This window comes from Fundulus heteroclitus, chromosome 20, assembly GCF_011125445.2.
Source record: "Fundulus heteroclitus isolate FHET01 chromosome 20, MU-UCD_Fhet_4.1, whole genome shotgun sequence".
NCBI classification, from domain to species: Eukaryota; Metazoa; Chordata; class Actinopteri; order Cyprinodontiformes; family Fundulidae; genus Fundulus; species Fundulus heteroclitus.
The window spans coordinates 14,012,338-14,025,010 of NC_046380.1; the positions used below are offsets into that span (position 1 = coordinate 14,012,338).

The following is a 12,673-nucleotide window of genomic DNA, read 5'->3' on the forward strand; positions in this document are numbered from 1 at the left end:
TTTCTGCAGGCAGTCCAATCCTGTGCTGACAGAAAAAGGTTCTGCACAATAAAGTGGGAAAATATAACGCCTCTACACCGTAAGTTCCTCTACTCCACATTTTCTGTGCCGATTCAAAACATACAGCTCTGGGTTGTTTAAAGATGCAATAATAAACAGAAATAAGCCATAGCACTTGATCACAATTGTACCATTAATTAATTCCTTTATTTTTCTGAACAATATTTGTAATGTGTATTATTATATAAACTAATTAAATAAAGATGCAGTTTTATTCAAAATGAAGCACACATAACATTTTGTTTGTAAAGTATAAGTAACTGAAATATTAATACTGATAACAGCACAAAAGATGAGGGTCCCAGGAAGGGCCAGGATGATGCTCCATGTTAAATTTTCCACTCTGGTAAACTGGTTTTCTGTGGTTTGTTTCAACTTAGTTGGAGCTTGTTGTTTGATATTTGTTGAATCATTAAAAGCAGTGAGTTATCCTTCATATCTTTGTTACTAATACCACCACTCATTATTTTCTGGTGCCACCACTAATGTTGTAGATCCCTCAGGGAAAAAAACAAACTTCAATGCACCATGGATTCTTATAAAGTCTAGCTGTAACCTACTTATTTTATAAAATGATCAAATTACTTAAAATTGTCTAATTTTGGAACAGTAAATAAAACCTTTTGACCAAAATAGGAGATGAAAGCTGTGCAAGCTAAAAACAAAAAAGGTTTGTGGGTCAGACCATGAAGGAACAAAGAGAAGCGGAGCTGTTATTGTAGACAGCTTGTGACAGCTGCAAAAAAGGGACATAGTCCTGTCTTAACTGACCACACTAACCAGTTACAGGAAATCACAAGTAGATCAATCATATCTGATGCTGCCTTAAGAGCTGAGCCTTCTGAAATAATACGTAAAGGTTTTGTTTCTTTATATAAAAAAGGGGCTTTGCACAAGGTTAGACTTTAATGGAGGAAAGCAAAGGGCAAAGTCTCACCATATATATTGCCCTTGCACAACATTTGCATTATTCATGAATGCTTTCATTACAAGGGCCTCCGTTGTCCATCTGGTGTAATTTATCACAAACTAACAAGCCACAAATAGGTAACAGTTTATCGCATTTTCTCAATGCAATGAGTTTGATCAAGGACCGACGAGAGTTTTTCTTGAATTTGAGAGAAATTTTAGCAAATGTAAACACATCTCCTGCCCATTTTCAAACCCTCTGAATCCTCATTGCCTTCGGTCACATACACATGTGTAAGCTGTGTGGTACTGCAGCTCAACAAAAGATCTCTTGGTATTGTGTTTACACAATCTGCCTCGAATCTGTGTGGCTGATAATATGATGCTTAAATTGCTGTTGTTTGATGTCATTGTAGATTCAGTTGTAGAGTTTGGAGGATGTCAGTCCTCTCTAAAAGGTACTTGAACGTTCAGCCAAACAAAACAGGCCGGCTCAATGAAAACACTAAAAGGCTTGCTGACCAAAGGTAGCTGTTTGCATTAGTTTTGGAACAAATCCAACAAAATTTACCGGGACTTTGTTTGTTTTCCACAGGGTACCTGTCTCATTCTGAGAGAGAACCACTTTAAGATTTTTGTTTCTCTGCTTCTTTTGAAATACAGAGGTACTGAACCCTTGAAATTTACCAGATATCCCTGTCGGCATAATTTAAGACTCTTATATTCAAATGTCATCTTTACTGTTTGCATCTCTGGGAGTGCATGTTTTACATTTCCTTGAAAATATCAAGGTCAATATTTAAGTTTAAACTTCTAATCAAATTTTCTGATATAAATTTGAATTAGAAAAGGTTTTGTAAACCTTTTTTGACAGTAATACTGAATTGTGAATATTAATTGTAGTAGTAGTAGCAGTTATAGAAGAGACGATAGTACACTTTTTAAATTGACTTTATTAATTTACTACTCCATGTTTAATTTCTAATGATGATGATGTTTCAAATGAATTAGATGCACATACTCACATTACATTAGCCCCTTGGCCGCAATACATGCATTTCTAATCAATATGTGCTCCTTTTTTTGATCTTCTGTTTCCGTTTTCTATTCTATCATTGTATATTCAAAGTCTTGTCATTTCAATTGTTATTACCGTGTCCATCCAATGTCTCCCCACATATGTTTACAATAAATAAAACATAAAATAATCCAACACTTATCCTGCAAGGAGAGCAACATTGTAGACAAATGCTCACCCTGTGTCAAAGTTATCAATGTTTGTTGCTCCCTGAATTTTGTCATTTTCTGACCCCCTGTTTATCTGTCATTGGTGAACCTGAAACTGATCTGCACAGCCAAAGTAGAAGAAAGTGAAGAAGAGTAGTAGGTTGACCGTCCTCTCCTGGAGGACCGCAGGTGTGCAGACCTTGCCATGCTGATTTTCAGACCCACTGTCGCGCCTTGGTTTTCTTCTTAAGGAGAGGAAGCAGGAGACGAGGGATAACAATGAAAACGAGAGGAGGGGACTGAAGGAAAACAGGGGTGAAATGGGGATTAAACTTAAAAGAAACAGCAAGAAACAATCTGATGTCTGTTATTACACAGAAAGGCATACGAGAGATGTGGGATATGAGTTTGTGTGACCTGCTGCCACTGGAAAGAAAGCACCATCCATCATAACCTGTGTGAGCTCCTGTTTAAATTAGAGGCCGGTCTACCTCGGCAGGGGACAGCTAACATGAAGGGCAAACTAACCTGCCACCAAGGGCTGCTCAAAGTGCTCTAAACAACTGGGAGTTTATTCTAAAAAGCAAGAATGAAACAAGTTACATTAGGGTTCGTTGTTACCAAGAGGAGGATGTATGAGAAAAAAAAACAGCTTCAAAAAAAGCTGAAAATAGTGACTGAGAATCTTTGCTAACCTTTATTTCACTCCAAAAAGTTGGAGCATGCATTGTCCTTTTCAACTATCTACTTTACATTCATTCCCTGGTGCACCCATGCTGCTCGGTAACGCCAACATCCTTCCCTGAGACACAGTTCTTGCAGCTTTCCTCTGATGACCTACGGTTTACCTACTTTAAACCAAACAACATTTTCCGTTATAATACAGTATAGATATAGTTTTACATTTTACACTTCACAAAAATCAATGCATACAATGTCCCCTCCTCATTTTACGGGCACAACCTCTGAATCCAACTTGTGTCTTTTCAATGAAAACCCTGTAAACAGCTAAAACAAAGACATAAAAAATGTATTTGATTACGTTAGACCTTATCGTATACTCGGTTTTCTTATTTGTTTTTGTTTTTTTCTTTTGTGTGTGTGTGTGTGTGTGTGTGTGTATGTCTTTGGAAGATTTATCTTCTTTATGTTTAATATTTTATGCTACTATTAGTTGAAGGGGGGAGCTGAAATCCAGGACTACACCCCGAGGATTATTGAGTGGTGGTCTGTCTTTTGTCTTTCCATCCACAAGCTAAATGCAGTCAATTTCAGGGATTTAATCACAGACGTTTTGGTTTGTAAGCATGTAGAACACTTTTATTTATTTATTATTATTATTATTATTATTATTATTATTATTATTATTATTATCATCAGCATCATATTGAAGAACAAAATTAATAAAATAACAGCATGTCATTCAGCTGGATTTGCTCTCCTAATTTTAGTTCATCACACTTGACTCCAGAAACGTGAATAGCTGGTAATTTACCACCATGTAGTTCCTTTGTTAACCACGTCATAGTTGTTTAGTAGACTATAAGTAATTAACCCAACATGCTCATCAGAAAACCAGACGATCAAGTGAAAAGTGTCACAGATATTAATTTGATGATATAATCAAAACACGTACTGAAAACAAGCACTGAATAGAAATATTTGCTGGAAGTATTGAGTGCATGCTATTAATTTTATAAACGTGTACAAAACCACATTTGACAAGGAAGAAAAATTATTTATACAGAATAATTATATAAATATAAAATTGAAATTTCGGTGTCGAACTAATTAAGTTATATATTTTTCATCAGCTTTTATGCAGATCATAGATAATTTATTTAAAGCATATATTTTTTTAAGATTTCATTATACAATGTTAACAGTTATATAAGTTTAGTAATTTATTTACACAAGCTCACACATAATTTGCTGCTTGTTTTCAGAAAGTTTCCTTATGAGGAAACCCCAACTAAGATCACTTTAGTGGAGCTTGGAAACCCAGAAAGTTTTGGCCTGTTCTTGCCTCCATCTTTTATTCTGGACAATAAAAAAATAAATAAAAATAAAAAAACATGTGTTAATGCAACTGTATGATCTGGTAATGTTACCTCTGCAAAATGTTTTTCAGAGTCCAGTTGTAGCTTTAAACAGTGCAGTGATTTGGACCAAGCAGAACACAGAGCAGTATTTCTAGCAGCTAATTCCTGACGCTGTCATATATGTGAGCTACACATTCAGAGAATGTGAGGAAAATGCTTTTCTAAACCCGGTTCTATCTTGATTGAGGTGCCAGGAATATTTCTCTGAAAGAGGCAAAACCAATGTTTGGTGGATATGTACCTTGTTAGTCTTTCTGTTTCAACCTTCAAAGCACACATTACTTAAGACAGACAAAAACCTACTACTGTTTATTCTTATTGTTTCAATCAGTTGGAGCAATGTGACCCAAGAAAAAGGGGGTGAAAACTGGGTTTTAGAGATCAGATAGATTCCTCTACATACTTCTTTTCCTTATTTACAACCTTATCTTTCCCAACTGACGATTCTCTAAATTACATCAATGGTAATTTTCAGACCCAGCGCAACTCCATCAAAAGTCTCAAAAGGTTTTCTCATAAACACAGAAGGTGCTCCCATTGCAAAGAGAGAGAAGTAATTTGTAATTTTATTAATAAAAAGAAAAATTAACTAAAAAAAAAAAGAACCAATGATAAATATTCACATTCGGTTATGATGTGTGAATGTGTTACACTCATTATTGGCCCCTCACAAAAGAGCCAGGGTTACACGTTCAAAATCCAAACTCCCTCACACTCTTAAACTGTTTTGCATTCTTGCTCATGAGTGCAGAGTCACAACTTATGATTGAAATTAGAATTTGTTCTCAGAAAACCCCACTGCATTAGGTGCTGGGATAATTCAGCCTTTGTAGTCTGAAATGACAATGTGGAGCGAGAAATTGTGTTGGCAGAGTAATTGTATGGTGGTCTGTTTTATGCAAATCTCTAATGCAAATTTTTAAGATTGGGGCTACCAGAAAACAGTAAACTTGGGTTTTAACTGGAAGATAAAAAAGTTTTATCAAGTCTTTTGTTTTTTTCCATGTACAAAATATGCGATAAGATTTCTAACCTTGTTTCAGTAAGAGTGGCTTTGATGTTTTCTTCATTATGATCGATTTGTGTCTTTGGTTCCTTATAGAACACTGGTGGTTTTATCAGGTGTTATGCATAAGATTTTCAACCAGGCCGCCTGTCTGGGTTTGAAATTGATGGATGGAGGGTAGATTTTCTGTCACTGCTGCTTTTGTTGCGCCTTTTTTGTACCTCTCTGATGAGCAAAAGCAGCATGAATTACTGCCATCTACATTAGCAGGGGCAGAGCCCATCGAGTGAAGAATGTATTACCCTGTATTGTAATATACTGCTTTTTATATCAGCTTAGGTACAAAGAGTTTTCTGATTCTTCATCTTGTCTATATTCAGTATAAAAAAAAGCATGAAATCTATACACAATAAAATGTGACCACCTCTGTCTGCGAGAATGATAGATGGGAACACGCCTGGTTTATATGAAGCCATAAATCAATAGGGCTGTGAAAAAGATTTTTTTTTTTTCCTGTCTTTGATTTTTTTCACACTTAAGAACACATAGCCAAGCCTATATGAAACACTAATAAGGATTAACTGCAATTAACAACGTTTTACATTAGCCCCATGGTATTAGCCATGCCCATTAGCCAGGGCATTGCTGGTTCAGTTACACCAGCCATGCCCTGCTGCCATACCTGCCAAATGAACAATTCACTTTAATAAAAATTGACTGACAACAACAGTGGAAAAAAAGTTCAAAAAGCATGACCTGATCTAAATAAATTCAAATTGATCAGTCTGAAAAGGGACACAAAGCCATTATCAAGTGGAGAAATAGTTGAACCCTCCCTGGAGTCCAGGCCTACCAAAATTACCCCAACAGTTCATCCGCAACTCAAGTACCCAAATAAACCAGAACAACATCTAATGCACTGTAGGCCTCACTTACCGTGGTTAAGGTCAGTGAAAGGTCTCCTTCTTACTGCTGAAAAAAAAGACCAGGCAAAAAAATAATAATTCTTTAACAGGAGACTTCCTAGACAAAAAAAAACAACCCTGACCAACAGGATCACAAAGGCCCGTTTCACATTTGTGTAAAAGCATCTTGATGATCCTCAAGATTTTGGGGGAAGTAGTCCCTGAACTTTTACAAGAACAAAGCACAGCATTTTGGAAAGTGTTTGTCAAGTTACATCTGGTGTCAAACACAATGGGGACAAAATGATGCTCTGGAACCGCTTTGCTGCTTTACGACCTGTATGACTTGCTAGAATTAATGGAACGAGAAATTCTGCTCTCTGTCAAAGAAGTCTTGAACGATAATGTCTGGCTTTTTGTTTATGACCTTAAGCTCAAGCACACTTTGGTTATGCAGCAGGCAAGAGATTCAAAGCACACCGGTACCAACAAAAGGTTTAGGAGTCAAACTCCTGACTTAAACCCAAATGAGATGCTTTATTGCTACCTTATACAAACTTTTTATGCTCCAAAACTCTCCATTTGACTGAACTAAAACAGGTCTATTCAGCAGAGTGGGACAAATTTCAAGTGAGGTAAAGAACTGTTTTTAGGTTTAGGGGGATATTACTTTTTCTTATTTGTTTTGGACAACTCTTTTCCTTCAATGAAATTAAATGACTATTTAAACAATGCAGTTTGTATTTAATTAAGTTATCTTTCTGCAATAATAAATCTGCATTGTTAATGGAAAAACAAAAACATAGGGCATCTGTAAGGGGGATATGTAAGTTTTTTCAAAGGGCTGTGGATGTTTTAATTTGAATTATTCCTGTTTGTCTTTAGGTATGGAGACATGGTTCCAAAGACTATTGCTGGAAAGATCTTTGGCTCCATCTGTTCCCTGAGTGGCGTGCTGGTGATCGCTCTGCCCGTCCCCGTCATTGTGTCCAACTTCAGCCGCATCTACCACCAGAACCAGAGGGCGGACAAACGTCGAGCTCAGAAGGTGACACTCACTGTCTTTCTAAAGTGTACGCAGGTATATTACCTGATTGTAAAGACGGACAGGTTGTGAATTTTAAGAAGCCAAAGGGCTGCGGAAGAGATATTCATTGAGTTCACAAGATGAAATGGAAGACTGAGATTTATTCCAAGATGTCCATTACAGATTATTTTTGTTATTTTGTTCATAAAAATGCAATATGTTAAAATAAATGTGGTGAAGGTGATTGACCTGTTTTGAGAATTTTACAATTTCTTGGCAAATGCCTGTCCTACAGCAGAATTTATCCCATTTACACTGACTGGAAATTTGCTGATCCTCCCATATACATTCATTTAATAACATCAACTATGCGCAATCCCTTTCTTTGTCAGACACACAGACAGACGCGCACTTCAGCTCGAAGTGCCAAATGTTAGTCAGCCACTCACCACAGTCCCCCTGTAGGCTTGACCTTTCCACAAGGCTATAGATAAGAGTGCTATTAAGTTGGGGAGCGACCACTGATAGCTAATTGAGGAGGGAAATGTCTGATTTGAATCCACAGAGGCGGGGGTTGCATTAATGAATGTACTGATTTGAATCTCTTCAAACATAATGCACTGACCTCCCTACACCTCCATAATGTGGAGGTGAGCCTGTGGTTCCCAACAGGGTCAGCTCAGAGTACAATTCATCCGACTGGCAGAGAAATTGAAGAGAAGAGTGTGGAAAGCATACAAATGTTCAAATTTTCCCAACTGGTGAATGAATATACTTTTTGTTTGATTTATGTATTGACTTGAATCAATGTTTATTCATATAACTAAACGGGGGTTTAGATAGTAAATGGACTGAATTTGTATAGCGCTTTTCTTGTCCGACTGACCAGTCCGAAGGCTTTAACTCTTTAAACATTCATTCAGCCACCCTCACACATGCATTCATACCCTTGGGGGGGGGGGCAACTTTGGGTTAAGTGCCCTGCCGAGGAACCCATTCACATATGTCAGGAGAAGGCTGTAACCAAACATTGCATCTTTCAAATTGAAAGATGGCCACTTTACCTGCCGAGCCACATTTGCCTCGTGATGTGTTTGGCTGCTTTTATTCACAGCTTTGGTCTCCTCAAAGCTGTGAATAATATGCCCAGCAGTGAGCAGTGCTCTGTACAGATAACACATCACCTGAATTCCTTCATGCTTTTGGTAAGGGATGAAAATACTGATAATGTTACCTTGAGGCTGAAACTGATGGTGGGGCACCAGAAACCTTTCTTCTTTAAAGTGGAATTAACAAGATTGGGAGGAAACTTCCAAATAAAAGTTAAGTGAGGCTGCAACACTGGCTCAGCATCAGGATCACTAGCTACACCTGTGCTCCTCTGCCTTAATGCAATCAGGCTCATTCAGTTTACCTGTTTCCTCTACTTTTGTACACTGGGTGTCTACAGTCTACTGTTGCCAGATTATTGAAAGCCATTGGTTAATAAATGTCCAGTGTTCTTCCTTGCCTCCCTAGCCAAGTTCTCAAACAAGTTCTGGCTTTCCTGGATTCTTCTGTTTTGCCTTTTCCTCGTCAGACACCCAATCAGCTCTCTGTTATCTGAACATGAACTGGACTGTTTATTTGTTTGTTTGTTTGTTTTTCTTCTTTTATTATGGACCACAATCCTAGCCAAGCCCTATGGATCTGTCTGAGCTACCTCAAGCCTCAGCCCTTTCTGCCTGTCTATTCTCAGCTTCACCAGACTCCTGCATACACTTTGCCTGCCTGCACCAAGGCTTCATTTTTTATTTTTAAATAAACCTTTTAAAATGCAACACTGTGCCTGGCTGAATACCAGATTCTCTGAGTAAGATTTAGCATTCTTCAACCAACCCACTTTGAGCATTGCAAATAAATGCTACAAAACATCTAAATGCCCACCAGCATCACTAAACTTTAAGTGAAGTATTATTCAGCTCTGTTTCAAACAGGTGTAGCTGCTTGGATCTTCTAACAGAAGGCTTTGTTTTTGTTTTGTTTTTCTGATATCAGGGATAATTAAATATGCAGTCGTTATAATAGGGAACAAGAACAACAATAATGCTGCATCTGCGGTGCTTTCCTGTGCAATAAAATGAGAGATTCTGGAAAAAATACTGAATCTGACCCAATAATGAATATTAAAAAAATGCATTCAGTTTATATAGGAAATAAATTCTAAACTCTCATATCTGCTTTGGGGGCATTTTATTTATATATATGTCATTCGGGTTTTGTCTGGATTTTCATTTTCCTCAGTCCAGAGGGTTGAATTTCGATAATGCATGTACATTGTCCTTTCTAAACTGCCATTATCCACAGAAGCAAGCATGAACAAACATTTAATATTATGCAATCTTAATATTGCTGCAGTCATAAAAGACATTTATTATTAGAAAACCCTAATGTAGGGTTACACAGTGGTGTAGTTGGTAGCACTGGTGACTTCCAGCAAAAAGGTCCTGGGGTCTTTCTGCATTGACTTTGCATGTTCTCCCTGTGCATGCGTGTGTTTTCTCATGGTACTCCAGCTTTCTCCCACAGTCCAAAAACACTGTCAGGTTAAATGGTCTCTCTAAATTGCCCTCAGGTGAGAGTGTATGCGTGCATGGTTATTTGTCCTGTGTTGCACTGTGATGGACTCAAGACCTGTGCAGTGTGTACCACGCCTCTCGCCCAAAGACCGCTGGAGATAGGCACCAATCACCTATCACTCCACTCCACCCCACCCCCCTATGACCCTGCACTTACAAGCAGGTACAGATAATGGATGGATGTATGATGGGTGGAAACCCTAATGTCTTTTTATTAGAACTTTACCCACAGCACACATAAAACTATAAAATAAGCAGTCACTGGGCGAGAGGCGGGATACACCCTGGACTGGTCACCAATCCATCATATTGTTTTGTTGCAATAAATGTAAGAACTGACATAAATTGTTAAAAACCTTGAGATTTTTCTCCTTTTTTATGTTACAATTGCAAACTGAAATGTGTTTTATTTGGATTTTATGTCATAGACCAACACAAAGTAATGTGTAATTGTGAAGCAGAAGGGTATGATGCACAATTTTCTAAATGTTTTTGATACTAAATAAGTGCAGATTTGGGTGCACCCAGGCAGGATATTTCTACTCCAATTTACTGTGACTCCAATTTACAACACATGTCTTCTCAAGGCACTTTACAAAGTCAAATTCAATCAAATCATATGGATTAGTCAAAATGTTCCCTGTCTAAGGAAACCCATCAGATTGCATCAAGTCTTGACAAACAGCATTCACTCCTGAACAGCGTAGAGCCACAGCCACATAGATGAGGCCGTTGTGTGACTTCTGATTACAAATGATTGAACTGAATTTTAATGTAGGGTATCAGAGTAAAGGGGGCTGATTGTCAAAGTTCTCTTTTTTTAGCCAAATTTTTACAAAAACATGTATTATATCCTTCCCACTTCACATTTATGCACAGCTTTGTTTTGCTCTATCTCACATAAAATCCCAGTAAAATACTTTTGATATTGTGGTTGCAAAATAACAAAATGTAAAAGCAGTTGAAGGGGTATGAGCAGATGGTCTCCTCATAAGGCATTCTCTGTGTCACGATTTAAATAAGACAAGGGACATAAAATAGGGGGAAGACCTGTTATATACTAACTCTGCACATCTCTTCTTCCAAACTCCGTTACTGCAGCTCTCCTAGTCTCCATGTCCTCTCTAGATCTCTTCTGTCTTCATTTTTCTGCAACAACATCGTGCTTCAGGCACCTTTTACAATTATGTATCCATCAGGAAATTTCACTTTACAAGAAAGAGTTCTTTCGTGTAACAAATTGTCTACCAGTTAGAAAGCCGAAAATCCAAATTGAACTTGATGACAGTCATTGTCTAGCAACTACGACAGTGTGTGGCTTAGTGTACAGCATGTTATCTTTTCTTCAGATTTAGGAGCCTTCCGAGGGCCTAACTGCACACAAATAACAAAGCATGATATTTGGTCCTAATTTACAAATAAGTAAAAGAACGAATTGCAGAATAGGCTCTTCTTTTATTCTTGCATAAATCAGTTGCTCAGCACTTACCATCAGAGTGACATCAGAGTGATGGTGAGTGTCGAAGCAGTAAATGGATTGAGGTCGTGCTCGTAATGGGACAGCAAAGTCAAGTGGAGCTACACCGGAACCTGGAAGGTTGTTAAGCAGGGGGAAAAAAATAATAATAAAAAGACCGGCGACGTGAGGGCAAACCAAGAAGACCACAGGACAAGGAAGGGAACAGGAAGGAAGTCGAACAGAAGGAAAAGAAATGGGACACAAAGGACAAAGAAATCACACAATGTATGATGGAGAGTCATCAGACTGACTTAAGACAGGAAAAAGAGAGGAGCTCTAAACTGTTATGAGGCTTTGCTTGGAAGAGTTAAGCCTTGCAGTAATCGGCAGTCTAGATTTCCTAACTTTAGGTCCGTGATTGGTGATATTGGAGCTTAATGTTTAGACTTGATTTGTTCAGTCATCCAAATGAAGTATGGTCTATCTAGATCAGGGGTGTCAAACATACGGCCAGCGGGCCGGATCCGGCCCGCCGAACGATTTAGTCCGGCCCTGTGGCTAAATGCATTATCAATATAAAAAAAAATTTTTTTTTTTTTTTTTTTTTTTTTCTCCAGTGTCCTGTCTGGCAATGTGGCAATAAGATGCCACAAAGAGCTCATCAGATTTGACTTTCACAAGTGGACAAGATAAAAGGAAGAGAATGATAAAACGATTATTGAAAAAAACATGTACTTCGTTTAATTGAAAATATGCAGTTCCTATATTTTCCACGAGGGGCGCTGTGTTTTAATTAGCAGATTAAGCTTCAGGTGTGGAAAAATTCAAGTAATTTCTTAATTTTTATCTGTTTGATGTATTTTGTCATGCAGGACAGTGTTTTTAAGTTCCAAAAAATGTGAATAAATGTTTTTCAACATTGTATAATCACTGTGATCAGTTCTTACGCATAATGCACAAGTAAATGTTTAACTGAGTAAAAGTATTGTTGAAATTGCACATACTTTTCTTAAAAACGCTGAGGTTATTCATAATATATTGTGTAAAAGTGAAAATAACTTAATATAAAAATCAACAACAAGTCCACATTTATTAGTTCTATTTAATCTTGCAATGAGTTAACTTGTGTGGCCCTCTTGAGATCAGATTAAGCTGAATGCGGCCCCTAAACCAAAATGAGTTTGACACCCCTGATCTAGATGAAGAATCTTACATTTAACACACTATACAAAATTCAGTCTTGAACACAACAGTCAGAGGAAAGGTGCGTGAGATTGATTGATTGATTGATTGATTGATTGATTGATTGATTGATTGATTGATTGATTGATTGATTGGGTTCAAAATTTCTTCTCAGGTC

The 12,673-nt window shown here is 37.5% G+C and overlaps 1 protein-coding gene across 3 annotated transcripts in view; it reads left to right on the forward strand.

Annotated features, from left to right (window-relative positions):
* The window catches only part of LOC105935974 (potassium voltage-gated channel subfamily D member 3), a 123,682-nt gene that overhangs the window by 85,850 nt on the left and 25,159 nt on the right, over positions 1-12,673 (forward strand). For all 3 annotated transcript variants that reach the window (XM_012876605.3, XM_036152231.1, XM_036152232.1), the window contains exon 3: positions 7,095-7,257. In XM_012876605.3, coding sequence (XP_012732059.2) covers positions 7,095-7,257 — 163 coding nt within the window. The remainder of the gene's footprint in view (positions 1-7,094; positions 7,258-12,673) is intronic.